Consider the following 27,989-nt stretch of genomic DNA (forward strand, 5'->3'; position numbering starts at 1 on the left):
TTTTCTGTATGCACACATGTCAGTTACAAGGGACAGAGCCCAGGGTCTTTACACATGAACTGCATTCCCAACCCCAAGACTGCCATTTGTGCTCCTGGAAATTTATCTCCCACCTCTGGAAGAGTTATGAATTTCTCTTTTAAAACAAGTGGTCTCTTTAGACTCTCTCTGAGGAACTTCAGACAGGCATATAAAAATTCTGGAGCCCCATCCCCCAATCATGAGAAGTCACCAGAAAGATTTTCTCCTTGGTTTATTTCAACAACTGCTTTTGGCCCAGTGGAGAAAAAAAGTCTACCTCCTAGGCAAGTGGGCAGGCCAGCTTGAGACACTCTCAAGTTACCTCCTCCCTCAGGAAGTAAAGTCCACTGGCTCTGCCCTGCTTGACTCCACAAGGCTCACTTGTTTTCAGAGTGCAGTGGAAATGAAATGTCTTTGATAGAGTAACATTCTAGGAAAGTACATCATTTTTTCCTTGGAAACTTGTCTGTAGAGAACTCTGCCAAACATACCAAAGGTAAGGTGGAAATGGAACTGTGTGTAGGGTTGGTTTGCTCTGGGGTTTGGGGTGACTTCTCTGTCCAGCCTGCTCACTAAACACATGCATGCACAGTCACACTTTTTGTATGCTTCAGGTTGTTTCTCTTATCTGAAAAGAAACAGCATGCCTTCAAGGTGACAGTGGGAAATGACTACAGTACTCATTCCTCAGAACACATTTTCCTTGCATGATCTTTATGTGTGTGTGTGTGCTTGTATGCACATATTGTGCATGCATGTGAAGGCCAGAAGTCAAATGAGATGGTCATTCTCGGGTGCCATACACATATTTTTTAAAATTACTTATTTGCAAGCAGAGAGATGAGAGAGAATAACAATGTGTTATGCCAGGGCCTCTAGCTGTTGCAATCAAACTCAAGTCGTTAGGCTTTGAAGGCAAGCTCCTTAACTGCTGAGCCATCTCTCCAGCCCACCATCCACATTTTGTAAAGCAGGGTTTCTCACTGGCCTGGAGCTTGCCAAGTAGGCCAATCTGGCTGACCAGCAAGTCCCAGGGGTCCACTTGTCTTCACCTCCTCAGTGCTGGGATTAAAAGCACATACCAACATGTCTGGGTTTTTTTGTTTACTGTTATGAGATTGGGAACAGATTTTAGATGTAGGCACCACTTTATGCATCTGGCCATAGGTACTGGGGAATCAAACCTGGACCAGCAGGCTTTGCATGCAAGTGCCTTTAATCATGGAGCCATTATCTCCCCAGCCTGTTTTTTAACTATTATTTTAGGTAGGGTCTCACTCTAGCCCAGGCTGACCAAGGAACTCACTCTGTAATCCTAGGCTATCCTCAAACGTGGTGATCCTCCTACCTCTCTGCCTCCCAAGTGTGCTGGGAGTAAAGGCATGCGGCACCATGCCCAAATGTTTTTTTAAAATATTTTTATTAATTTGTTTATTTAAGAGAGAAAGAGTGGCACACACCTTTAATCCCAGCACTCAGGAGGGAGAGGTAGGAGGATCACTATGAGTTCAAGGCCACCCTGAGACTACATAGTGAATTCCAGGTCAGCCTGGGTCAGAGTGAGACCCTACCTCGAAAAACCAAAAAAAAAAGGGGGGGGGGGTCAGATAGAAAGAGAATAGCCACACACGTGCTTCTTAACTAATGCAAGCAAATGCCAGACACATGTGTCACCTTGTGCCCCTGGCTTTATGTGGGTACTGGGGATTCAAGCCCAGGTCCTTGGGCTTTGCAGGAAATGCCTTAAGTACTGAGAAATCTCTCCAGCCCTTTTCATTTTATTATTATTTATTTGAGAGGCAAACTGAGAAAGAGGCAGACATGGAAACAGTATGGGCACACCAGGGCCTCCCACCTCTGCAAATGTACTCCAGATGCATGCAGTACTTTCTGCATCTGGTTTTACATAGGCACTGGGCAGTCAAACCTGGTTCATCAGGCTTTTACAATCAAGTGCCTTTAACCACTGAGCCATCTCTCCAGCCCTTGTCACTTTAAGGTAAGTGTTCTGGGTATCTACCTCATTAATGAGCTATCTTCCCAGTGCTAAACACATTCATTTACTGAACTGTGTGATGGTAGCAACACTAAAACATCACTTGTAAATACGTCAGCATTTCTCTCCTAAAACCAGTAATCTGCAGAAGCAGATTACCTCCTTCATACCGAAGGGTTTTTTGTTTGTTTATTTAGGCTTTTCAAGGTAGGGACGTGCTCAAGCCCAGGTCGACCTGAATTCACTATGTAGTCTCACAGTAGCCTCCAACTCATGGCGATCCTACCTCTGCTTCCATCACCATGCCTGGTTTATACTGAAGATTTAACCTCTGTACAGTACTATTACGGGTCATATTCAAATTTCCCCAACTGACCTTTCTAACTTTTTTCTAATCTAATATCTATTCAAGGAACAGATACTGTACATTGCAGGCATAGCTACTTAGTTTTTTAAAACAGCTACAATTTAGCAAGGGACTTCCTAAATCCAAGGCCCTTTTTTGCTTAAAGTTAAAAGCTGGTCCACAGGACTGGGCTCCTGGTAGAAATGGCTTGTAGCCTGGCAAATTCTGAGGACAGGTGGGAAGAGTGCTGCTCCAAATCAGGTGAGGCTTTGCAGTTAACTGAGCACTCAGTTACATCAAGCAGGCCTCACATATAACTAAGAAAGAAAAGAAAAAATACAGAACATTTTAAAAGCTATAGATGTGTTGGCACACACCTTTAATCCCAGCACTCAGGAGGCAGAGGTAGGGGAATTGCTGTGAATTTGAGGCTAACCTGAGACTACAGAGTGAGTTCCAAGTTAGCTTGGGCTAAAGCGAGACCCTACACCCCCCTCCCCAACACACACACACAGTTTAGCTATAAACCAGGAATTCTAGGCCAGCCAGGGGCCAGGGCTACACAGCAGCTTAAATCAAATTTCTCGACTAAATCAACTAAGTCTTGGGTGTGTCACGTGCTTTTCTGCACATAACAGAGAAGTGTTATGACGGAGAGAAAGAAGGCTCCACCTTACACCAAGGCCCTGGATGGAGGATGGGGATGGATGATTGTATTACATTTTTTCCTGGTAAGTACTTCCTTTCCCCTTTTCAACTGTCTAAAGAAAGGCTTGAAGTATCCTAACAAAATCACTAGAATTTGAGTGGATAGGGAGCCAGGAACTGTTCCAAACTGCTAATCATGCTGAACCCAGACCCAAGCTATTCTATACTCTACTCTGCTTCCTGATCATTCCTTAATCCTTGAGACTACTCCAGGCATGATCAACAGTTCTGCCCTGGCAGCATGGCAATTAGGATTTGGGGACAATTTTAACCATAAGAGAAGTAGCACTGGGTAGTGCTCAGATGTGCCCAGTTTGGCCACACGTGATGGTATATATACATGTTATCTCGGCACCCAAGAGGCAAAGGCAGGATGATTGCTGAAGAGTTCAAGGCCAGCCAGTGACACATAGGTAGGGCCTATCTCAAGACAAAGTGCCCATCTCAGCACAGCATGAACATAACATTGCTGGCGGTAATCCTCTGTTCTCTGAAGGATAAGGAACATTTCAGCCTGCTGCCAAATTCCCAGGCCTCCATTCACTAACTAGACTTTGACTCAATGTGTATACGATGTATGTGGAAAAGAATAGACTTCTTGCCCTCAGCCTTCCAGAAGCTGTAACAGTGATGATATGCACCATCAGCATTCCCATTCTGGAATGTTGGTGAATCTCATCTCAGAGTAACACCAGGCCTACAATTCTTAAGTGTCCCCAGATACACTTTGAGATGCACTTACAAAAACATCCTGCTGCTCCCCCACCCCCCCGGTTGGCTCCGCAGCAGTAAGAGCAGGTCTTGGTTGCTCTCTGCAGCACACTGAACAAGAGCACTACAATCTCAGAGGGAGAAGATATTGCCTCCACTCTGATGACAAGGCAGGGAAGGCAGGATGCCCCAGCCAGGGTTCATGTATTGTATCTCCTGACAAAAGAGTGTAATTTGGTAAACACTGGCTTCTTCATTAGCAAACAGCATGGGATCTCTTCTTCACCAGAAATACTACTAATAGGAAAATTAAGGTTGTTTAAAGCTTGAAGGTTCTGCCTGGCTAAGCCATTTCTCAAATCATGACTTGCAGAGTTAGCATTATTGGCAATAGTATTTAGTTCTCACCTTTCTCCCCCAAAACCACCCTTTCCTATATTATCCTCAATGAATATGATGTTATTTGATTTAGTTGCTGCTAGGAAAAACTTCCCACAACCAGTTTAACAAACAACATCTCTTTTGGGCAATGCAGCTTATTGAAGCACAGAAATATGTACCAAAATGTTAACAATGGATTCAACCTAATTCCTCACAGGTGGGATGTGGTTTCTTAGAGGGCTGGGCTGTATTTCTACATGACTTACAAGGGTGCTTGTCTACAACAGATGAGCTGCAGAAAAAGTAAAAAAAAAAAAAAAAAGAGTAAAAAGAAGCGGCTTTGGGAGTTTCCCCAAAAGAGGAGATTCTCAGAAATAACTTACCACACTTTGTAACTATGAATTTTTGACTATTTTTGTGTTTAGTCTGTTGATAGTTCAAATGAGGGCACAGGCCACATCCAAACTGTCCACCAGTATATGCTCATTTCTATAACCTAGTCATGGTATATAGAACAGTAGGGAATCATTATAGGATGGACAAAATTAGAGGCTGCATAAGAGAGCCAGGTGTGGTGGTGCATATCTGTAATCCTAGCACCTGGCAGGCAGTGGCAGGAGGATCATCAGTTCAAAGCTGGCCTGGGCTACACACTCTCTCCAATACACACACACACACACACACACACACCACACACACACACACCACACACACACACACGTTAAGAATGTTGGTTCTTATTTTGAGGTTATGCAGTTCTAATGAGAAAAGTTAGGCAAGGAAGTAGCATTTCAGATGTAAAGCTTTGGTTGTGGAATCACTAATGGACTAATGAGGGTTGTGCCCAGACAGATCTATTGAAGAAATGCTGCATTCTAGATGAGGTCCCCAAATTAAGGAATAACCAGAATGAAGAGAAAATACAGAACGTAACATATCAAGGAGATGAAGCTGTAAGATGTGATGACAAGGAACCAGGAAGGCTTGGGCTGTTGGTTTGAGCTACTTGGTGAATGATGAATGCTATCCCCTGAGTTGGAGGGCATAGACAGTTTGATGGCTTAATTGTGGACAGAGTATCAGTGATTTGTAGCCATGAATGTGCTTGATGCAATGTCTCTGCATCTGAAGCATAGGGTCCGCACACTGAACACATGCATCTCCAACAAACAATGTAGTTTGAATTTAAGATGGGGGTGTGAAATCACCAGGGAGAGGGAGAAGGGAGCAGGAAGGACATAAACTTAGGGAATATCAATGTAGGGAATAAGAAGAGCCCAAAGAGGGCGAGATAGGGAAGAGAGAAAAAAGAAAAAGATGTGTGTTGCTGCTGAGGTCAAACATAATAGAAATGATAACAATCGGGATAGAGAGATGGCTTAGTGGTTAAGGTGCTTGCCTGTGAAGGCTAAGGACCCAGGTTCGATTCTCCAGTACCCACATAAGTATGCACAAGGTGCATGCATCTAGAGTTAATTTATACTGGCTGGAGGCTCTGGCATGCCCATTCTATTTATTTACCTAAATAAAACAAACATTTAAAAAATGACAAAGGAGCTGGAGAAATGGCTTAGCAGTTAAGACCTGGTTCGAGGGTCAATTCCCCAGGACCTACGTTAGCCAGATGTACAAGGGGGTGCATGCATCTGGGGTTCGTTTGCAGTGGCTGGAGGCCCTGGCATGCCCATTCTCTCCTCTTTCTATCTGCCTTTCTCTGTCTGTTGCTCTCAAATAAATAAATAAAAATAAACAAAAACAATGACCACAGTCTAATGGCTTAGCAAGAAAGTCTCTGATAACCTTGGTCAGAATCCTTCCTGAATATGGGGGCTAAAGCCAGTAAGCTTTGGTTTTCAGTGGAGTGATAGAAGACAAGAAAGTAGACTTTTTCTTGAAGAAGCTGTCTGTGAAGGTAATAGATAGGATGATACCAGTGAGGGGCCTAGAGTAAAAAGAAGCTATTATCAAACAGTATATCTGATAAAACCTGGAACTCTGATTTCAAAATAGGCAACCAGGACTGCCTCAGACCCCACCTCCCAGTCAATTAGAATGATCTGGTAAGGAACCTTATGGGGAGGGTGGGAGAAGTCCAGTATAAAGGGCTCTTACTGGGTTCTACCCACCTAACTGCTCTTAAAAATGAAAGTGAAGGACTGGAGAATATCTAGGTTTTTGTTTTGTTTTGAAGACAGGGTCTCATGTATCCAAATGGCTTGGAACTCCATATATACCTAAGGGTAACCTTGAACTGATCCCCCTGCCTCTACCTCTTTAGTGCTAGAATTGCAGATGTGTGCTACCATGCCCAGTTTTATGTAATAGTGGGGATAAAGCCCAGGGCTTTATGCATGCTAAGCAAGCACTCTACCAACTGAGCTATATCTTTAGCAGTAGGCTTTTATTTGAAAGTGAACCACTTAGAATGCCTGATGAGGACTCTTAACAGGACTGAACCCAACCAACCTCGGTCCAAGGTACGAGGGTTAAGCACATTAGTAGACTGACATACTACTCTTGCTTGGTTAAGGGAAAATATAGGCCTTAGGAGGATTTTTAGTACTTTCAGTGGAAACAAAGTTAAGGAAAGGTAGTTGGGTAGATGCAAGAGCTTTTTCTGCCCTTGGCCTTCCTGGTACTGAACAGAAAACAGGCAGATCTATCTACTTCACAGCTACTAAAGCCAAACATCAAGGACAGATTAAAGAAGAAAAGTTCTGAACTTAGGACCAACAGCTAGCTAAATATTGATAGTCTGGGAACAAGAGCATTCTGTGGACACTAGCACAAAGCTCATGTCCACAGCCAAAAAAAAGGAAGCTTTAAGAATGAACCCTCCATGGAAGCCAGATGCACAAGGTAGCACATGCATCTGGAGTTCATTTGCAGTGGCTGGAGGCCCTGGTGTACCCATTCTCTCTCTCTCTCGTCTGTCATTCTCAAATAAATAAATTAATTAATAAACAAAATTTAAAAAAAAAAAAAAGAATGAACCCTAACATCAGTACTCCTTGCTCATGAGGGCACAATCACTTTAGTTTGATCTAAGATGAAGTTCAGGGTACTTTAAGATTTCATATATTTTCTAGCTTGATTTCTTAATAATGTCTTAGAAGACAATAAATTTCCTGAATGGAAAACTTGATTAAGTGTCTTTCCCACTGGCTATATTTACAGCCCTAATGTCCACAACATTTTTTCCCTTTTTTTAAAAAAAAGTATTATTTATGAAAAAGAGAAAGAGGCAAAGGCAGAGAGAGAGAGAATGGGTGTACCAGGGCCTCCAAACCACCTTGTGCATCTGGCTTACATTGGCACTACGGAATTGAACCTGGGTCCTTTGGCTTTGTAGGCAAGCACCTTAACTAATAGGCCATATTTTCTAGCCCATATTTTTTCTTTTTAAATAAGGAAGGTTGTCCTTTCTATTAAATCAAAATAAGAAAAAATGATGAAGGTCTACCTACCTTCTCTTGACCTCAACTTCTGCAGCCTCTAAGCAATGCTGCCAGTTCTTAGTCTCTTGCCAGAAGGAGGGGAAGATCTTGATTTAGAAGTAGGGTTGAAGAGTCTATGAGGATGTAGGCCTCTGACTCTGCTGAGGGTATAGGTAGCAAACACTGAGAGTAGGCATGGGTAAGGGAAAAATGAGTTCAGGTCTGGACAACTCTGTCAGTTTCAAGCTCTTGGGAACACAAGCTAACGAAATCTTTTTTTGCTATTTAAGTGGCAAATATTAACATTCCAACAAAAATCCTAAATAAACTTTCATTCTTACTTCAGAAAGAAATTGGTTCACAGTATCCAAAGTTACACCTATAATGGGAAGCAGAACCGAGATGCAAACAAGAACACCCGGTTATAGACCTAAAGTCGCAGCCATGCCATTCGTATGTGGTGGGAATCAAAACCTTAACAGTTAATGCCTGAGCAGAGGAGTAAGTGAAATGAGTGCAGAACTACAGGGGAAAACATGCACCTGGTGGAAAGAGCAATCAGTTAAAGGAAACCTAGGGCTTCATGGTTCTCAGTGAATGCCTGGCCACACTGAGGTCTGGAAAAACCAACTGGAACAAGGAGAAGGGGAAGCTAGGAAGCCCTTGGACACAGTGTGCATAAAGTGGCACCTACCTTTGAGAGTGAATATGAGCCCTGGCTAGGTCTCCATTTTAGTTTCCCTTTTGTACTCCCTGGAGGGATAGTTTGCCTGGCAAGCAAATGAGAAGGAATAGTTGTTCACCAACTTCAGGCTAATTAAGAATTCTAAGAAACTGAAGGAGGAAATCCCACAGCAAGGTGAGGCGGGGGGAACAATTTGAATGGAAGGGAAGGAGCGTTTGATGGAACAAAGAAAAGGGAAAGGATGGAGCCCAAGACCCAACCACAATACGACCAGAGTCTGGCCAACCCTTGCCATCCTGGCATTGCTAAGCATTTTCTTTCATTCTCAAGTGTTCCAATTTGAATGACAAATTATATGGACACTATATATTGAGGACTACTCACGAGCAGAATACAAATGAAGGTAACTTAAGAACTCACAGAAAAAATTCTTATTTTTTGGACAAAGGCCTCTCTCCCACAAATGTACCTGGAACTGCTCACCTTCACAGATGCAATGGTAATGGGTAAGAAAGCAGTGGTGGATTTGGAGTCAGTCCATCTGGACAGATATAAGAAATTTAGCCTCAGGTACCATCTTTGGCAATTTTTTTTCCTCTCAAAACTTCAACTTTAGAGCTGGAGAGGTGGCTTGGTGGTTAAGGTGCTTGCCTGTGAAGCCTAAGGACCTAGGTTTGATTCCCCAGGACCCATGTAAGCCAGATGCACAAGGTGGCATGTGTGTCTGGAGTTCATTTTCAGTGGCTGCCATGCACCATTCTCTCCCTCTCTCAAATAAATATATTAAAACAAACTTCAACTTCAGAATCTGCAATACTGACACAGCCACTATACCACAGCTTTGAAATGAGAATTCAGATACTTTGATGAACACCCTCAGCCACTTTAAAAAGGAACAGAACTGGCCGGGTGCAGTGGCGCACGCCTTTAATCCCAGCACTTGGGAGGCAAAGGTAGGAGGATCGCTGTGAGTTCAAGGCCACCCTGAGACTAGAGTTAATTCCAGGTCAGCCTGGACCAGAGTGAGACCCTACCTCGAAAAACCAAAAAAAAAAAAAAAGGAACAGAACCATTCCAATAAGATGTAATGAGAAAGCACTGATAAAATAAAATGGGCCCCTTCTCTTCCATATAAGACATAATGAGGAAGCACCAATTAAGCAAACAGGTAAGTAAGTACTTAAGAGCTTGTACAACCGAAGCCATAGCAGCTGCTGCCCTGTCTGTACTAGTTCCCTTCCCACCTGAGACAGTGTTGGTGTGCTCTGATTTAGGTAAATGTGTTTGTGATGGGGATGACCAAGACGTTTGCAATTTTTTTTGTGGTCTTTCAAGAAGAGTTTGAAGCTACCGCAGAGCAAATTGGTTGGATTGGATCCATCATGTCATCACTTCGTTTTTTTGCAGGTAAACAATAAAACTGTTGTCAATAAAACTGTTGTCCATGGAGAATAACCACAAAGGGCAATTCCATGAAATTCTTTTGTCACTTAAGACTAAAGTATTGCTAACATTCAGGTTCATTATTAGTATGTATTAATATACATATGTAACACTGAAAAAAATTGTACTGTTTAGGTTCTACTCAATTTGATAAGTGAAGAAAACTAGAATTCAAAGAGTTAAAGAATTCAATTACTTAATTCTTCATTCCATTTTACATGCCTTATTTCCCATTTGTTAATGCTTTAACATAAATCCAGAGAGCCAAGACCTCAATCTGGAAGTCAAACCATTCAGTTCAAAAACACAACAAAACAAACAACTATGAGCTCTAATTTTAGTTGGCACCATAAAATGAAATTAGTGACTTAATCTCGTACTAGTCAGAGACCATGAGTACAAATACATTTTGTTTTGTACACCTTTTATGAACACAACACTCCCAAGTAGTCTTGTCTTCCTCTATTCATTCAAATCACGTCAAAGGATCAGGGACTCCAGAGCACTCACCTAGCACTCACTACCTTTTTCTTCTTAAGGTCCCCTGGCTGCAATTATTTGTGACATACTTGGAGAGAAAGCTACTTCCATTCTTGGGACTTTTCTTGTTTCCAGTGGCTATCTGGTCAGCAGCTGGGCTACAAGTATTCCCTTCCTTTGTGTGACTATGGGACTGTTACCTGGTAAGTCTACTACAAACAGATGACTATAAGAATTGAAGTAGGAATATTCTCTTCTACTGCCCAAGCATGAGCTTAGATTTATTACCTCAGATCCAGAACATTCCATCTGGTACCAAACAACTTAATGTGAAAGTTACTCCAAACTTGTTTTTTTTTTAGGGTTGGGGTCTGCTTTCTTGTACCAAGTAGCTGCTGTGGTAATTACCAAATACTTCAAAAAACGACTGGGTCTTTCTACAGCTATTGCCCGTTCTGGAATGGGACTGACGTTTCTGTTGGCACCCTTTACAAAATTCCTGATAGATCTCTACGACTGGACAGGTGAGTCAGTCTAAGTCTCTAAATGACAACCTCTGTAAGATCCAGTAATTTTGATGACTGGAAGTGGAGCTTTCAGAGTACTCAGCTCTCTCCTCTATGAAGCCCTGGTGGCCTCAAACTTGCAGTGATCCTTCTGCCTCTGGCATGCACCACCACACCTAGCTAAGAGAAAACTTTTATAAGGTACTGCCATAGCATACACAAGAGCTTAGGTTTGAACCTCGGGATTTAAAAAAGGCAAAAAAAAAAAGTTGGTATTGCCAGAGAGGCAGAATGTTACCTAAAGGAAACATACTCTTCATTGAAGAACACATGACAAGAGATCTTTAGTGACTTGGAGGCTTTGCCAGCTCACATAAGCAACCAAAAATTCACCTTGGTATTCACTGTCTGAAGTGATGGAAGATGAAAACACCTTGAAGTGACAGTGACACCCCAGGAGAAACAAGGCTCCTTTCTCCTCTGTTCCCTCACCAACTAATTTACTTCATAATTTCCTCCTAAAAAAAAAAAGAAAAAATCTGCACTTTCTTCCATCATACTAAAATAGATGAAATGGAAAAAGTAGTACTGTTCCCTAATAATCTTCTATGTATAAACTTGTATTATCACAAAGACCACTCCATAATTTTCTTTGCATCTGAAATACTTGATAGGATGGTAGTTTATACAGCTTGTCCCCTAGAATTACCCTAACACTGTCTTTGGTCAAGACATACTGAATTCAAATACTTTGCTTTAAAAGCAAGACTAACATCTGCCTTCTTTCAAGAAAAAATTTAAAAGTATAGAATGAAAGGCTGCTCCCTTTTCTAAGGTGGTTTCCACAATTTCCATCAACCAATTCTTAATGTTTTCCCCTTTTAAACTTTTTAACAATTTCATACACAATAGCGTTAATCTCTATTGAAAACATGCTATAATTTTTTAACATTCAGAATATCTGCCCCAAACACACCCACTGGTTCCCCCTCTTTTATCAAAAGGTACAATTTCTCTTCTCCCATCTCATTTCTTGGACCAGTCTCCTGGTTTTCTTTCTGGAAGTGGCTCTATTTTTACAGTAGTGTATATGGCTAAAAAATGTTTTCAGTTAAACTTGGAAGGCAAGGTAGTATTCTCAAATTCTGGGATTACATAGCATGGTATCTTCTGAGCCTATGAACAGAAAATGTTGTGAATTGGGGGTTATTTTTAACTTCTCAACTTCTCTCTTGTATTTAGGTGCTGTTATATTATTTGGAGCTATTGCACTGAATTTGGTGCCTTCCAGCATGCTCTTACGGCCCATACATATCAAAAGGGACAGCAATTCTGATATTAAAGACAAAGGTAGCAAGTTGTCTGAGAATGGTCTAGAGATACTGTGTGGGGCAGAAACACCAGACAGCACTGAGATACAAGAGTCTTCCATCAAGAACAGTGCTATGAAGAAATCTGAACATGATAGAAGCTTAGTTGTCTTACAAAATCAAGAGGAAGATTTCAACAATGAGCCTCACAGAAATAGTCTGTTACTAAGGAGTAATGAAGAAAGTCACAATAATGGGACTATTTCATGGAGCTGCATACAAAAACTCTTTGATATTTCTCTCTTCAGGAATCCTTTCTTTTATATATTTACTTGGTCTTTTCTCCTCAGTCAACTAGCATATTTCATCCCTACCTTTCACCTAGTAGCCAGAGCCAGAACACTGGGGATTGACATAATGGATGCCTCCTATCTTGTATCTGTAGCTGGTAAGAACGCCCACTTCAAATTTAAGTAGAAAGGGAAATGAGCCTTCTTTCATAAAAGTTTATTTGAAAATTGAAGAAAAAACAAGAACAGCTATGGAAGGTCCAGAAAAAGCAAGTTTCTGAGGGTAGGAAGAACACCAGGGCATTTCCTTACACAGACTTGTCACTGTACCTTGCTCAGATTCTCCTTCCAAATAGGGGATCCTTACTTGTCAGCTCATTTACATGTGCCTTGATAGTGGGTATCATTACCTTTCTGGGTAGGCACAAAACTTCAAAAAGCTGCTGCAAAGTGACAGCACTACTTGGGAAGGAGACAATCCTAGCGAGAGAACACAGTGCGCTAACTGGAAGGGCGCTTCTGAAGCCTGACTTCCCAGCAGGAGGCTTGGCTACACGTTTTGGCTGTGGGACCTTCAACAAGATATTTTGCCTTCCTTATCCACAAGACAGATATCATAATAAGGTTGTCAGGATTAAAAATATAATTCAAGCTGAGTGTGATAGTGTAAGCCTTTAATCCCAGCACCTGGCCGGCCTAGACAAGGAGGATAACTCACAGTTTGAGGCCAGCCTGAAACTAGAGTGAGTTCCAGATCACTCTTAGCTAGAGTGAGACCCTACCTCAGGGAATAAAAAAACAAAAATAAGCAATGCATGTGGAATTTAGTGTAATGACTGGCTCACAATAAATGTTTTATAATATCCTATTAATATTTGTAGCTAAGTATATTTCCTTTCAAAATAACAGACAGATAATTATGGCTATTCATTAATAGATTTGAAGCTATTCATTAATAGATTAGCTAATATTTAAAATAAATTAGAAGTTAAAAAAATAAGAATGACCATTTTGTGTTACCACAAAATGCTTAGATACTGAGTGCTTAATCAACAAGTTATAGATTCATTTGACAAAATAGCAAATCTGAAAATATTACAAAGGGATGAAATGGAGTTGGTTTCTTCTAATCTGGATATTCTCAACAGTTCAACACTAACTTTTCTCCTTCTTGGGAAAATGAATTTACCAAGCCCCTATAAAGATAAATTACACCTTGTTTTAAATTTGTTTTGGTCAGATAATATGGACACAAGAGAAATATCTAACTAATTTTTTTTGTTCATTTTATTTTATTTATTTATTTGAGAGCGACAGACACAGAGAGAAAGACAGATAGAGGGAGAGAGAGAGAGAGAATGGGTGCGCCAGGGCTTCCAGCCACTGCAAACGAACTCCAGATGCATGTGCCCCCTTGTGCATCTGGCTAACGTGGGACCTAGGGAACCGAGCCTCGAACCGGGGTCCATAGGCTTCACAGGCGAGCGCTTAACTGCTAAGCCATCTCTCCAGCCCTAATCATTCTTTTAACACTATAATATCTAGCAGACTCAATTTAGATCAGACTAAGGCTGCACAAATGGGACAGAAAATGGTAATATGCAGTATTAATATGCAGCCTAGGAAATAGCTGTAAAAGGCATAGTAGCATCCACTATCCACTTTTGTTCTCCTTTTTTATATATAGATTTTTTAAGAATACATTTAAGGTTTTTATTTATTTATGAGATGGGGGGGGAATGGGCACGCCAGGTCCTCTAGCCACTGCAAACAAACTCCAGATGTATGTGCCACCATGTGCATCTGCTTACATGGGACCTGGAGAACCAAACCTGAGTCCTTAGGCTTTGCAGGCATGCATCTTAACCACTAAGCCATCTCTCTAGCCCTTGTTCTCCTTTTTAATGGAGTGAGTGGTTGAACCCAAGGAAGAATGTGAGACCATACCAACTGCAGCTCATGCTGTTCTCAATGTAAATTTCTTTCAATGTTTAACTGCTGTAATGTCTTGTAATAGGATAATTGATAAAAATGCTGTTATCAAGAAAATAAGTGAAAAAAAAGTGATCTTAATCTTATTCAAGTTGTACCATATCTTGAATGGTCCAAATGTTTCTGCATTTCTTACAAAGTTTCAAATTTAGTATAATCTGAAGTATTTAGAGGTTTTAATTCCCAAAGCTTCCTATGCAGATATAAGAAATGTAGACTTTATTATGGTTTTTTCTCTAGTATTTCACCATATGACTTCCTTAGAACAATAAACTGAGGATCAAGTAGTCTTTCAGAAAGCTTCACATTCTCACTTGCAGAAGCTTGTAAGATGAAGGGACTTTAAGGCCTATTTAGCCCTTGATCCTTTGTAAGCAAGGACTCACCATTTGGCATATGAGCTTTCCACACACACATTAGGAAAAAAAAAAAAATACCCTGGTGGGGTTGGGACATGAAAGCACTTAAAGGTGCTCACTTATAAAGCCTGCTGGCCTCGGTTCAACTCCTCAGCACCTATGTAAAGCAGCATGCAAAGTGGCACATGCATCTATGATGCCAATGCACTTATAATGGTAGGAAGACCCCTAGAGAATCCCAAGTTTTTCAGGTCAGCTAGTATGACATTTGATTGTAGTCTGTTTGCAGGGGCAAGAAACCCTGTATCAAAGAAGTGGAGCACAGACACTTGAAAGCTGTCTTCTGACAACTGTAGCATGAACACACACACACACACACACACACACACACACACACACACACACACAAACATGTTAACTTAATGGTTTCCTGTCTAGCTGGAAAAGCCCTCATTTTGGCATTTCATAAATGTGTTTAGAATAAGAAAGTAAATTATAGATCCTATTTTGGTATACAGATGAAACCACGTTTTGTGTATTCTTGTCTCACTCAGGAAAGCAACCTTATTACTTAGAAAGATGCCTCATGCATTTACATACTTTTCAATGGGGCTAGGAAAATGGATTTCCTGACTTTGTGTTTATTGTTTCAGGTATCATTGAGACAGTCAGTCAGCTCATTTCTGGATGGGTTGCTGATCAAAACTGGATCAAGAAGTATCAATACCACAAGTCTTACCTCATCCTATGTGGCATTACTAACCTGCTTGCTCCTTTAGCCACTACATTTCCGCTACTTATGACCTATACTATCTTCTTTTCCATTTTCACTGGTGGTTACCTGGCATTAATACTTCCTGTACTGGTGAGTAGACACATTAAACATCTTAGTTCATTGTACTTTTTTGGGGGGGAGAGGGTGTTTCAAAGTAGGCTCTCTCTGACCTGGAATTTACTATGTTGTCAGTCTTAGGGTGGCCTCGAACTCACAGTGATACACCTATCTCTGCCTCCCAAGTGCTGGGATTAAAAGTGTGTGCCACCATGCTTGGCTAACATCTTAATTTAAATATCAGTAACAATCTTCCCAAAAGAGAATACAAATTCTGTTTTATTTTTATAATTTAAGGAAAGCAACATGAGGCCTCAGAAATCCTGTATTTAACTATATCCTATCATTATTCATGGGAGGAAGGATGAGAGGACTAGCCACACCACATGGACCAGGAAAGGAATGAAAGCACAGAGCTAGCAGCAAGATTCCAATTGTCTTATGTTCCATCCTTTCTTTCAGTTTTATGGGTCTTTGGCTCCCACTGGGGCAAACTCTTAATTCTTCTAACAAGTATGGCTCTCTCTGTCTGAGGTCACTGCCTTAGTCCTGTAGTTTAAAGGGCATTGATTTTGTTGTTTAGAACTTGCTTCTCCATTTTTACTTCAAATTGACTTAAATTTTAGACTCAAATAGAACAGAAATACGTATGCCTAAGTTCTCGGGATACTGTATGAGGCTTAGGCAAAATTCCAAGTTCCTAAAGGTAAAATCAGCTCTTTATGGTATCTGTCTAATGTTTTAGAAATCCATGGTTGGTACTCAGCCATGGACGGATTCCGTATCACTGTCAGCTTAGATGTCTTGGAGAAGGAAGATTACTGAGGTTCAGTGGGGTAAAAAGAACTCCTGAATTACATAAAAGGTTAAAATAAAACCAAACACCTATTTTCTTCCACTAAAACTAAAACTGAAACACTGCCTACTTAGCCAAGTTATGATTCTGTACTTGAATTTTGCAATTTTCAATACTGGGGACATGAGGCCATCCAAATTACATCAGAAGTTAAACTGTTCAGTTTGAGATTACATAAATATCTGCCCCTTTGTAGGCATCAGTCTCTATATAATTTCATCCTTAGTATGGCTAACACTGAATTCTAATTTCCTACAGGTTGAACTATGTAAGAATTCTAGTGTACACAAGTTTTTGGGATTTGCTGCTTTCTTTGCTGGAATGGCTGTCCTTTCTGGACCACCTATAGCAGGTAAAAACTAAGCCACATTCTGATCAAATTATGATAGTATCAGGCTAGAGTAATTGATAACTCTGACTTTCCTGTATCTGCTCTACTCTATCACCAATAAAGAAAAATGTGAGAATTCACGAGATAGGCACTAAGAAGATTCTTAGATTCTCTTGAGAACTTGCTACAAGGAACAAATGCATGACTACTTATCTGGGGAGACAATCCAGAGTTTCCCAGAGCCTCGAAGACCTAGGATTCATGAGAGAGAAGGGAAAGGGAGGGAGGGAGGGAGGAAGGGAAGAAGGAACGAAGGAAGGAAGGGAAGGAGAGAGGGAAGGAGGAGAAAAAAGATGAAAAGAAAAGAGGGAAAAGGAAAGGAAAGGGAAGTACAAAAAAGGATGGACAAACACCTTTCATATGATCAGGAGTCATTTTTAAAAAGCTTAAAGGCAGTAAAACTGACCCTTTTGTTACCTGTTTAGCACCAGGGCTACTCAGATCTGTTCAAAGAAAAGCAGCCAGTGTGGTGGCACACACCTTTAATCCTAGCACTCAGGAGGCAGAGGTAGGAGGACTGCTGTGAGTTCAAGGCTACCCTGAGACTACCTAGTGAATTCCAGGTCAGCCTGAGCTAGAGTGAGACCCTACCTTGAGAAACAAAAACAGAAAAGGGAAAGAAGCTCCTCACATTCTAGGTAAACCAAGGGTGCAGAGACACAAGCAGGCTGCTTAGCCTAATGTCCATAGAAAGAATCTTCACAGAAAGGATATTAGGACCACTGGTAAACATCACATACAAAGACATGTTTGGCAAGCTTTGATTGTTTAAACTAACTTTAAAACTGAAATGGAATTCACTGTGTAGTCTCAGGCTAGCCTCAAATTCACAGCAATCCTACCTTTCTGCCTTCCAAGTGCTAGGATTAAAGGCATGAACCACCATGCCAGGCAAAGTTTGCATTTTTAAGGAATTATTAAGGGCACGTACACATGACACTCAAAAAATACAAACAAAAAACAATAAAACTAGGATCGTAGAGCTGGAGAGATGGTTCACAGTTAAAGGTACTTGTTTGCAAAGCCTCATGGCCTAGGTTCAAATCGCTAATACCCACGTAAAGCCAGATGCACAAAGCAGCACGTCTATCTGGGAGTTTGTTAGCAGTGGCAAGATGCCCTGGTGTACCCCTTCCCTCTCTCTCTCTGCTTGCAAATAAATAAATATAGTTTTTAATTAGGCTAGTAAAGTATATTTATAAGAGGAATAGCCATCACTAAATATTCTCAAGGCAAAATTCATACAAACATGCAACCATCTTATTTGCACTTATGAATACACCCTTCCCCATGTTGCTTTTCAGCCCACACTTCATACCTGTCAAGCAGTTAAGTCAAGCCCAGAATTGTTACATAGTAACTGGTAAAAGGAAGCCAAACAGCAGGCTTTCCTAAAGAAATACTCTATGACTAATACAGGGGTCAGTGTGCTAAAGAAGACAGCTCAAATACAGTTTGCTGACACATTTTTCTAACATGTTTTAATACAGGGTCTCCTAGCCTGGGTCACATAGCCCAGGCTGACTTATCTTCTTGCCTTCACGTCCCAAGTGCTAGAATTATAGAAGTGCACCCTCTATGCAATGCTGGGGATCAAACCCAAAGCTTCAAAGCTTCATGCATGCTAGTCAAACACTGTACCAAGTAAACTATAACCCCAATTCGCAGAACGTTGTTTTTTTTTTTCAGGGTAGGGTCTCACTCAGTAAGCCAAAAGTACAGCCAGACATGGTGGCTCATGGCTTTAATTCCAGCACTGAGGAGGCTGAGGTAGGAGAATTGCCATGGCTTCAAGGGCAAGTCAGCCTGGGCTAGAGTGAGACCCTGCCAAAAAAGAAATAAATACATGAAAAAGAGAAGAGGAATATAGTAAAGTAAAATAACAAACATATGATAAAGACAAATAACAAAAATTACAATTGTTGGGCTGGAGATATGGGTTAGCAGTTAAGGCACTTGCCTATGAAACCAAAGGACCCAGGTTCAATTCCCATGAAAAGCCAGCTGCACAAGGTGGCACATGCATCTGGAGTTTGTTTGTGATGACTAAAGGCCCTGGAACACCTATTTTTCCCCTGACTCTCTCAAATAAATAAATAAAAATTGAAATTAATTTTTTAACTTGATTTTTACTTATTTATTTGAGAGAGAGAAAAAGGCAGAGAGAGAGAGAGAGAGAGAGAATGGGCATGCCAGGGCCTCCAGTCACTGCAAACGAACTCCAGATGCATGCGCCCCCCCCCTTGAGCATCTGGCTTACGTGGGTCCTAGAGAGTTGAACCAGGATCCTTTGGCTTTGCAGGCATATACCTTAACTGCTAAGCCATCTCTCCAGCCCAGAGATTAATTATTTTTACTTATTTTTTTATTAACAACTTCCATGACTGCAAACAGTATCCCACGGTAATGCTCTTAATTTTTTAATTACAATTGTTTGATGTTATATATGTTTTTGTATACAATATACAATTTTTTTATTTTTAGTTGTTCGAGGTAGGGTCCTGCTCTAGCTCAGGCTGACCTGCATATGCAATTTTTTTGTTTTGTTTTGTTTTTGTTTTTCAAGGTAGGGTTTCACTCTATCCCAGGCTGACCTGGAATTCACTATGGAGTCTCAGGGTGGCCTCGAACTCACAGCAATCCTTCTATCTCTGCCTCCCAAGTCTGAATACACAATTTTTAAAGAGTTCAATGTATGTGGAACCAAATCAAGTTTTATGAGCACCACTTCCTAAAAATAAACACCCTCGGTTGTATGGGCCTTGAAATCAATCATATTTTAATTAATTAAAAAATTTTTTTTGAGGTAAGGTCAAGCTGGCCTTAAACATGCAATGTAGGAAAAACTGGCCTTGGACTCCTGATCCTCCTGCCTCCAGCTTCCAACCACTAGAAATACGGGCATGTACCACCATACCACCAGTCCTGCCCTCTTTTTAACATTTTTCAAAAACTTTAACTTACTTATTTGAGAGGATGGGAGTATCAGAGCCTCTTGCTGCTGCAAGCAAACTCCAAACACATGCACCCCTGTGTGTATCTGGCTTTATGTGGCTACTGGGAAATCAAACCTGAGCCATCAGGCTTTTTAAGCAAGTATCTCAAATGGTTGAGCCATCTCCTCAGACCACTCTACTTTTTTTGTTTTTTAAAAAAGAATAGACTACAACAGAGCAAATTAAAAACAGAACAAGTCACTTTATTGTAAAACTTTTATTTCATGTACCCATCTGTGCAATAAATATATATATATCTTACCACCAGTCAGTAAGAAAAAAATATATCTACCGCCTTTACCTAAAACCTGGAATATCTAGATGTATATGTGAAAATAAATACAAAACACGTGATAAATATCTATATCCACTAATCCTAAGATTATTACAAAAGCAGTCATAAGTCTACTAGTAAAAGCTTATGTATAGATTTAGTTTAGGAGTTGCTCACTGTATCTCAAATGAGGTTATGATTAATACATAACTCAGGTAAGTTTCCTTCTCTATACCAAGATGTTTCATTGATAATATTTTATGCATCTTGTTTGAGTGAGAAATTTTAGGGAAGTCCTTCTATAAAATCATTCCTCTGTGAAATGACAAACAAGACTTTACCAAAACCATTAGATCCATTCCTAACTTTTGATTTCAGCAACAACTACCAAAGAAACACCACAAATGTTGATTTATAGCTTTTGGGCTGGGGATGCAGCTCAGTGGTGAAGTCCTAGCTTAGCATATGAGAGAGGCCCTTGGTTCAATTCCCAGTACTGCAAAACCAAGATAAAAAGCAGATTAACTCAGTTCTTAAATGGTGTGGACTATTACTGTGTTCTTCTTTTAATGCTTACTGATGATAAAGATACTATATTCTCAGTTAAAGTTAGATCTTCAGAACTGTATAGGTCATTTCTTTTACTTACCTATATCTGTCATTACCAAATTGAAAAGATAAAATTCCTATAAAAGAATAAAGACATTTTTAAGTAGGAATCTAGCAAACAGTAAATCCTCAGTCAAAACGCTAGTTAAAAGTGGTAACAGTGATTTTATGAAAAATATACTTCTCCTTCCTGTATAGAAATGAAAAAGAAAAAAAAGTTAGTTATTCATAACATTTTAACAATTCAAAAAAAGAAAAAAGCATGGAAAATCTATATGAACCATCTAACTTTAAAATATATATACTTTAAAAACTAAGTAGATTACATGGACAATAAAGTTATTTGTAAGCCTTACTTATGATGAATATAATATATATAAGCAGCTACAAAATTACTTAAAAACACAGTTAAAACTGACAGGGATTAAAAGCACAAAAGTGAAAACAATAGTCCATACGGCACAACTCTTACCTACTCCAACCTTTGCAATAATCAGGAACACATCCAATTTGAGTTAATAACATGGCCACAATGATAACTAATTCAATTTCAAGGATGTTCCCAGTTCCCTGGTCCTGGTAAGTCAGCAGACCTAAGTGTTGGCTAAAAGTCTTTGTTCATCCAAACCTAACTACTCATTTTGTTTTTGTATTGTGTGTGTGTGTGTGTTGGCACACATGTGTGCACATAGTTGCACATGAATATAAAGGCCAGAAGTCAGTCAGGTGTCTTCCTCAGTCATTCTCAACATTGTTTTTTGAGACAGGCTTTTGTGTTGAGCCTAGAGTTGGCTGATTTGGTGAGACTAGCTAGCCAGCAAGCCTCATGATCTCTTCTGTGTCCACTTCCCCAGTTCTGGGGTTACAAGTGAGCAGCACTACATCTGGCTTTTACATGGGTGCTTGGGATCCAAACTCTGGTCCCACTGCTTGCATGGCAAGCACTTTACTCACTGAGCCATCCCCCCCAGCCCCACTAACTGCTGCTTTTTTTTTTTTTTTTTTTTGCTGGTAGATGCCATTCAGTACCACACCCTGCACCACAACACAGCTGTGGAAGGTTGTGGGAGATGTCTTATTATTTTAAAATCTCATGTTTCTAGACAACCTTGGCTAACAAAACCTACAAATGCACCAATATAATAGACAATGCTTTGGGCAGAAAACCAAGAATACAATAATAATCTCCAACATACAAGTCAAATATAACTTAATAACATAAAATTCCTAATCTTGGGGCTGGAGAGATAGCTTAAGGGTTAAGGTGCTTGCCAACAAAGTTAAAGGACCCACATGAACCAGATACACAAGGTGGCACATGTGTTTGGAGTTCATTTGCAATGGCCCTGGTGCGGCCATTCTCTCCCCCCCCACATCTACCTTCCTCTTACTTAGATCTCTCAAATAAAGTTCCTTAAAAAATAATTTTTTAGCCAGGCATGATGGCGCATGCCTTTAGTCCTAGCCCTTGGGAGGCAGAGGTAGGAGGATCACCTTCAGTTCAAGGCAACCCTGAGATTACAGTGAATTCCAGGTCAGCCTGAGCTACAGCAAGACCCTACCTCGGGGGGGGGGGGGGGAGACTAATCTTGAACCTAAACTATGAGGTCACAATATACAGTTTCACTTCAAGATAAAACCACAGGCTATATTAGCTGCCAATAAAATATAGCTGAATGAAGGCCAGGTGTGATGGTGCACGTCTTTAATCCCAGCACTTGGGAGACAGGGGTAGGAGGATCACTGTGAGTTCCAGGCCAGCACGGGACTACAGAGTGAGTCTCATGTTAGCCTGGGCTAGAGTGAGACCCTACCTTGAAAATAAATAAATATTTGTTTTATTTTATTTTATTTTTTTTATTTGCAAGCAGAGAGAGAGAGTAACAGAGGAGATAAGACAAGAGAGAGAATGGGCATACCAGGGCCTCCAGCCACTGTAAACGAACTCCAGATGCATGCGCCCCATTGTGGATCTGACTTATGTGGGTACTGGGGAATTGAACCTGGGTCCTTTGCCTTTGCAGGCAAGCGCCTTAACCACTAAGCCATCTCTCCAGCCCAATAAATAAATTTTTTAAAAAGGTGAATGCAGTTCCCATTCTCCCACTATCACTCATTCCTAATAACTACATTATGCTAGTATGCACTCAAACACTTACCTAAATCACAAATGAAAACTTTCTTAAATTTTCAAATTCTAGTCTGATAATTCATTGAGCAACTTTAGCTCAACATTCCGCTACATGGTGCACACAGAAAACAAACACTTTTCTCTCAGAGTCTGGCTATGATCAAACTCTAGATTGAGGCCAGGTATGGTGGTGCATGCCTTTAATCCCAGCACTTGGGAGGCAGAGGTAGGTGGATCTCTTTGAGTTTGAGGCTACCCTGAGACTCCATAGTGAATTCCAGATCAGCCTGGGCTACATAAAGATCCTACCTCAAAGAACAAACAAAAAAATCTAGTCTAATAATTCTGTAATCATGAAGCAACTTAGTTCGGCACTCAAGCTACATGGAGCAAAAAGAAGTCACACACTTCTCTCTCAGAGTCTGCCTATGGCTCTTCAGCATTCATTCTGCCACACACACCACTAGGACTTCAAACTGAGAACAAAAGGCTAAAACCTCTAAAATTATGAATTATTGGAATCTGCATTCTTCTACTTCGTTCTTGGAAATCTGATTTGGCCTACTGTAAGTCCCATTTGGACATAAGAAGTGAGTGAAAGAGAGAAAGCACAGCAAAGTTCTCTACCCTCTATAAATTATAACCTATCTATTGCTTTAAGACCCTGAGCTATGGGATAATAAAAATGTTTACTCAAAATTTAGAAAAGTGACTGCTTTCAACATGTACACATGCATACTCGTGGGGTTTTGTAAAAGGACAACTTTCAACTTCTACACCATTTAAGGTGTGGTGATTGTGTGCCTCCCCCTGCCCCACCCCATTCTTACTCTGCTATTGTTCTTTCCTGTATAGGCCATGAGCTGCTGGGAAAGTTTTCCTGTCTGTGCCTCCCATCTTACTTCAGAGTGCTGGGATTACAGAATCCCACTAGGGCTTCTGCTTTTTAAGTGAGGTCTGGGGACTGAATTTGGGTTCTCAGGCTTGAGTGTTTTATCCACTGAGCCCTAACCCCAGCCTCTAAAAAGAGCCTTTCAAAACACTACTTTTTTTAAAATTTTTTTTGTTTATTTTTACTTACTTATTTGAGAGCTACAGACAGAGAAAGGCAGAGAGAGAGAGAGAGAGAGAGAGAGGGAGGGAGGGAGGGAGGGAGGGAGGGAGGGAGGGAGGGAGGGAGGGAGGGAGGGGGGGGGGAGAATGGGTGCGCCAGGGCCTCCAGCCACTGCAAATGAACTCCAGATGCGTGCACCCGCTTGTTCATCTGGCTAACGTGGGTCCTGGGGAATTGAGCCTTGAACCGGGGCCCTTAGGCTTCACAGGCAAGCGCTTAACCGCTAAGCCATCTCTCCAGCCCTCAAAACACTACTTTTAATTTTCTGAGGTAAGGTCTCTTATAGTACCGGTTGCCTAGAACTTGCTACATAGCCCATGCTGTCCTTAAACTTGAGGATCCTCCTGCCTCCCAAATGCTGGGATTACAGGCTTGTGTTGGTGTCACTATGCCCCAGTTAAGAAAACATTCCTAATCCTGGAGAGACTATAACTGGCTGTACTGAACAACAGGTTAAAACTATTAAAGAGATATTATCTCTCTTGCAAGTACTTGTCAACCTCATGAGAGTCATCAGAAATGACTGAGAAACAGGCAACTTTGCACCAGCTATGTGTATTATACAGATATATTTTTTAAATACTTTATGAGAGAATGGATGCACCAGGACCTCTACCCACTACAAACAAAATCCAGACATATGTGCCACCTTGTGCATCTGGCTTTACATAGACACTGGAGAATCAAACCTGGATCCTTTGGCTTTGCAGGCATGTTCCTTAACCACTAAGCCATCTCTCTAGCCCAATACAGATAAACTGTAAAGTCATCCATTCAAGCCTGTCTCTGTCCCTTTAATACAAGTCATCTCATGACCTGAAAAATCATTCCCTATCTATTCCACCCTCAGTTCAAATACAATATTGAACAAAACTTCCATCTAATTCTTACTCCACCATTTACCAAACGTAACCTCTACAGTTTTACAAGTCATGTTATTTATCAACTGAAAACTTCCCTGTAGTCTAAAATTTTATTTGAAGAAAAAAAAAGTGTTGATCAACATTTTGGTCTGTTTTAAGTCCTTTTAGGGGATTTGAGTAGAAGACAAGTGACAAAGCAAAGCAAAGTCCTTTGTAGATCATAAGAATACATTACAACTGAAAAAAGCAACGTTAAGTATTCATTTATCTGGGATTTCCCTTTCCTCAAAACAGCAAAGTCCTCCCCCTATGCTGCTCCATTCTGACCCACCAAAAATCCATTGTAATAGCCCTCTATGATGGCTTAAAATGATGATGAGAAAGAGATGGTGAGTACTTCCTTTGCAAATATAACACATTTACAAGGCCAAGACCAAGTGTCAAAATGCCTCTTTTATCAAAATTTATAGCAGAGCATTGGCATTTAAGTGCGCCTAATAAATCTTACTGCGAATTCCTGTCCTGGGGCCTTTACTAATTTCCATCTAAAAAGGCCCCAATATTTAAATTTGACAAACCACGTTCCAGTATCTTACAGGACACTCAAAATAAAGGGTAAGGCTACTAATTCCTAGCTGGTAGCCCAAAGGTGCAAAAACATCAGGGAAGTTTGCCAACTATACTCTTATCAGAGCTAGAGTTTCTGATTCAAACTCGCCAAAGAATTCTCAGCTACTTATTTGAACTAGCATCAAGGAACTTTGGGATAAAGAATTTTCTGGGTATATTTCTATGTTTTATTAAGATGACTGATGTGAACAAAATAGTAAACCCTAATAGAAAGGATTCTTAACTCAGCTCAACAATCAAGTTTGGAAATACTGGGTGATAAATACTTCTTAGGATGCTAACTTCCTTTTTACATGGCTTGACTCCTAAAATGATGTATAATGATTGAAAGTGTGAACATTCCTAGGTATAAAGATATAGACTCTGTCTTCTCTACTCTTCCCCTTCCCATTCAATAGGATAATAGTGTGCAAACTGTGAAGCTTTAGTATGCTATTTGTGATAGAAAACATGAAGTGAAATATAAAGTATAGAATTGTATCATAGTATTGATAATCTTACAAAAATACAGTTTAAGCATCTTTAATACAAAATATAAAATGCTCCAAATAATGAAAATTCTTTTGAGTATTGACATAATGTCAATAGGAAAATCCAATATAATTATTTCATATACAAAATAATTAAAATTATTATTGGCTGCTGGACGTAGTGGTGCATGCCTTTTATCCTAGCACAAAGGAAGCACAGGTAGGAGGATTGCTGTGAGTTTGAGGCCATACTATGAGACTAGATAGTGAGTTCAAGGTCAGCCTGGGCTAGAGCAAGACCCCTACCTTTAAGAACAAACAAACAGGGTTGGAGAGATGGCTTAGCTAAGCGCTTGCCTGTGAAGCCTAAGGACCCAAGGCTCGATTCTCCAGGACCCACGTTAGCTGGATGCGCAAGAGGGCGCACACTTCTGGAGTTCACTTGCAGTGGCCGGAGGTCCTAAAGTGCCCATTTTCTCTCTGCCTCTTTCTCCTCTGTCTGTTGCTCTCAAATAAATAAATAAAAACAAACAACAACAACAAAAAAAGAAGTCCCCTTAAGGAGCTTACTTAAAAAAAAAAAAAGAACAAACAAAAAAGATTACTTTTGGCCAAAAGACTTCAAGGCCCCTCCCAGTCCTACTTTACAAGAAGCCTTTAGTTAGGAATGTAGCTTGCTGACCAAGGGCTTGCCTACCATGTACCACAGGCCCTTGGTTCAATGCCCAGAGACAGAAACACATACCATTTAGATTTCAGGGAAGACTCTTTAGCCCATGTGATCAAGCAGTTCATTCTCATGTGTTCTCATAGCCCCTGAGCCTTCCTTCATAGGACTTACCAAATATAAAATTTATGTGGTTAAAACCTATCTCCCCACTAAACTGTAAGCTTTGTGAGAGTAGAAACCATGCTTGTTTTGGCTCAACATAATCCTTAACACACAGCATATTATCAGAAATATAATAAGGACTCAAATTTTACCTCAGTAAAAGGAAAAGTATTCAGTCTGTTTTCATTGGAAAATAGTAATTCATAATTATTACATTCCTTGTAAGAATAGTGGTCTTGTGGTAACAGTCATCATAAAATGAAATGATGTACGTCCCTAATTTTCTTCAACCTCCATTATAAGTTTTGAGTCCACAATGACTTTTTCCACAGAGAAAAGTTCCTAACTTAGATGAAAATGATTCAGCGTCCAGAAAAAGACTGGCTCACAGTAGACAGCACAGGAGGCCCTTCCTTCAAGGTATACGAATGTTGAGAATTATGAATGGAAAATTTGTTTCACTAACAGATATCATTCCTTCCTTCCAGGTTTGTTATATGATTATACACAGACATACACAGGCTCTTTCTACTTCTCTGGCACGTGCTATCTCTTCTCTTCAGTTTCCTTTTTCTTTGTACCATTGGCTGAGAGATGGAAAAGCAAACAGCCTGACAAGAAAGAGAACTACAATCAAACAACAGCTTAACAAAAGAAAAGTTAAACAAACGAGTCACTGGAAACCAAAGGTCAGAAAAAAAGCTTCTGCAAAATTAGGAACTAAGCTGAGCACTCGGGAGGCAGACTTGGAAGGACTGTGGTGAGTTTAAGGCCAGCCTGAGACTACACAGTGAACTTCAGGTCAACATGGACTAAAGTGAAACCCTACCTCAACATCGCCCACAAAAAAAGATTAGGAAGTAAAGCAGATAGTTTTCAATATTCTGTCTTGTTCTATTAGCATTGTAAAGAATTCCTAGTTGGTAATGAAATAGTAATAGCAACCTAAATTGTTTGTTAGGATTCAATCAAATAGACTACAAACTGAATCAGGTGAAGTAGCTATCTAGGCAGTAAATAAAATCAGAGTGTACTAATATAAATTAACTCAAGCTCTCATTTTGTTATGGCAATTCAGTCATTAAAACATGTGACAACAGAAAAAAAATGTGATTTTTTTTCCTTTAATATAGCCACTGGTTGACTAGAACTCTGGAATCTGAGTAAGTATTAAAATCTTGATTAGTGACTAAAATTATCTCCTCTAAGAAAAGTTTATCATTGTTTATGGAATAGAAGCAATCCATGTTTTACTTTTATATTATCTTGTCTCTTAAATTTCTGTGATATGTAATAAAAATTAAAATTGCTTGAAAACCATAAACA

At 40.2% G+C, this 27,989-nt stretch overlaps 1 protein-coding gene across 2 annotated transcripts; it reads left to right on the forward strand.

The window, feature by feature from the left end:
- Positions 1–377: 377 nt before the first annotated feature.
- Slc16a4 (solute carrier family 16 member 4) lies at positions 378–27,987 on the forward strand. 2 transcript variants are annotated; one of them, XM_045138707.1, is made up of 9 exons: positions 378–517; positions 3,002–3,094; positions 9,560–9,692; positions 10,268–10,411; positions 10,571–10,732; positions 11,957–12,472; positions 15,319–15,530; positions 16,612–16,705; positions 27,152–27,987. In XM_045138707.1, exons 2-9 carry the CDS (start codon positions 3,011–3,013, stop codon positions 27,310–27,312), a joined length of 1,506 nt encoding a protein of 501 aa, XP_044994642.1. In that variant the 5' UTR covers positions 378–517; positions 3,002–3,010; the 3' UTR covers positions 27,313–27,987. The 2 variants fall into 2 exon arrangements, with proteins under 2 accessions (XP_044994642.1, XP_044994643.1); XM_045138708.1 differs by having other exon boundaries at positions 10,652–10,732.
- Positions 27,988–27,989: the final 2 nt, after the last annotated feature.

The sequence above is a fragment of the Jaculus jaculus genome, chromosome 19 (assembly GCF_020740685.1).
Source record: "Jaculus jaculus isolate mJacJac1 chromosome 19, mJacJac1.mat.Y.cur, whole genome shotgun sequence".
Taxonomy (NCBI): Eukaryota; Metazoa; Chordata; class Mammalia; order Rodentia; family Dipodidae; genus Jaculus; species Jaculus jaculus.

Bases quoted from the DNA above. Each gene is read 5' to 3' on its own strand.
- Slc16a4 (XM_045138707.1), top strand. From the start codon at position 3,011: ATGACGGAGAGAAAGAAGGCTCCACCTTACACCAAGGCCCTGGATGGA. The intron at 12,473-15,318 runs GTAAGAACGCCC...TTATTGTTTCAG, and splicing joins CTATCTTGTATCTGTAGCTG to GTATCATTGAGACAGTCAGT. The intron at 15,531-16,611 runs GTGAGTAGACAC...AATTTCCTACAG, and splicing joins CATTAATACTTCCTGTACTG to GTTGAACTATGTAAGAATTC.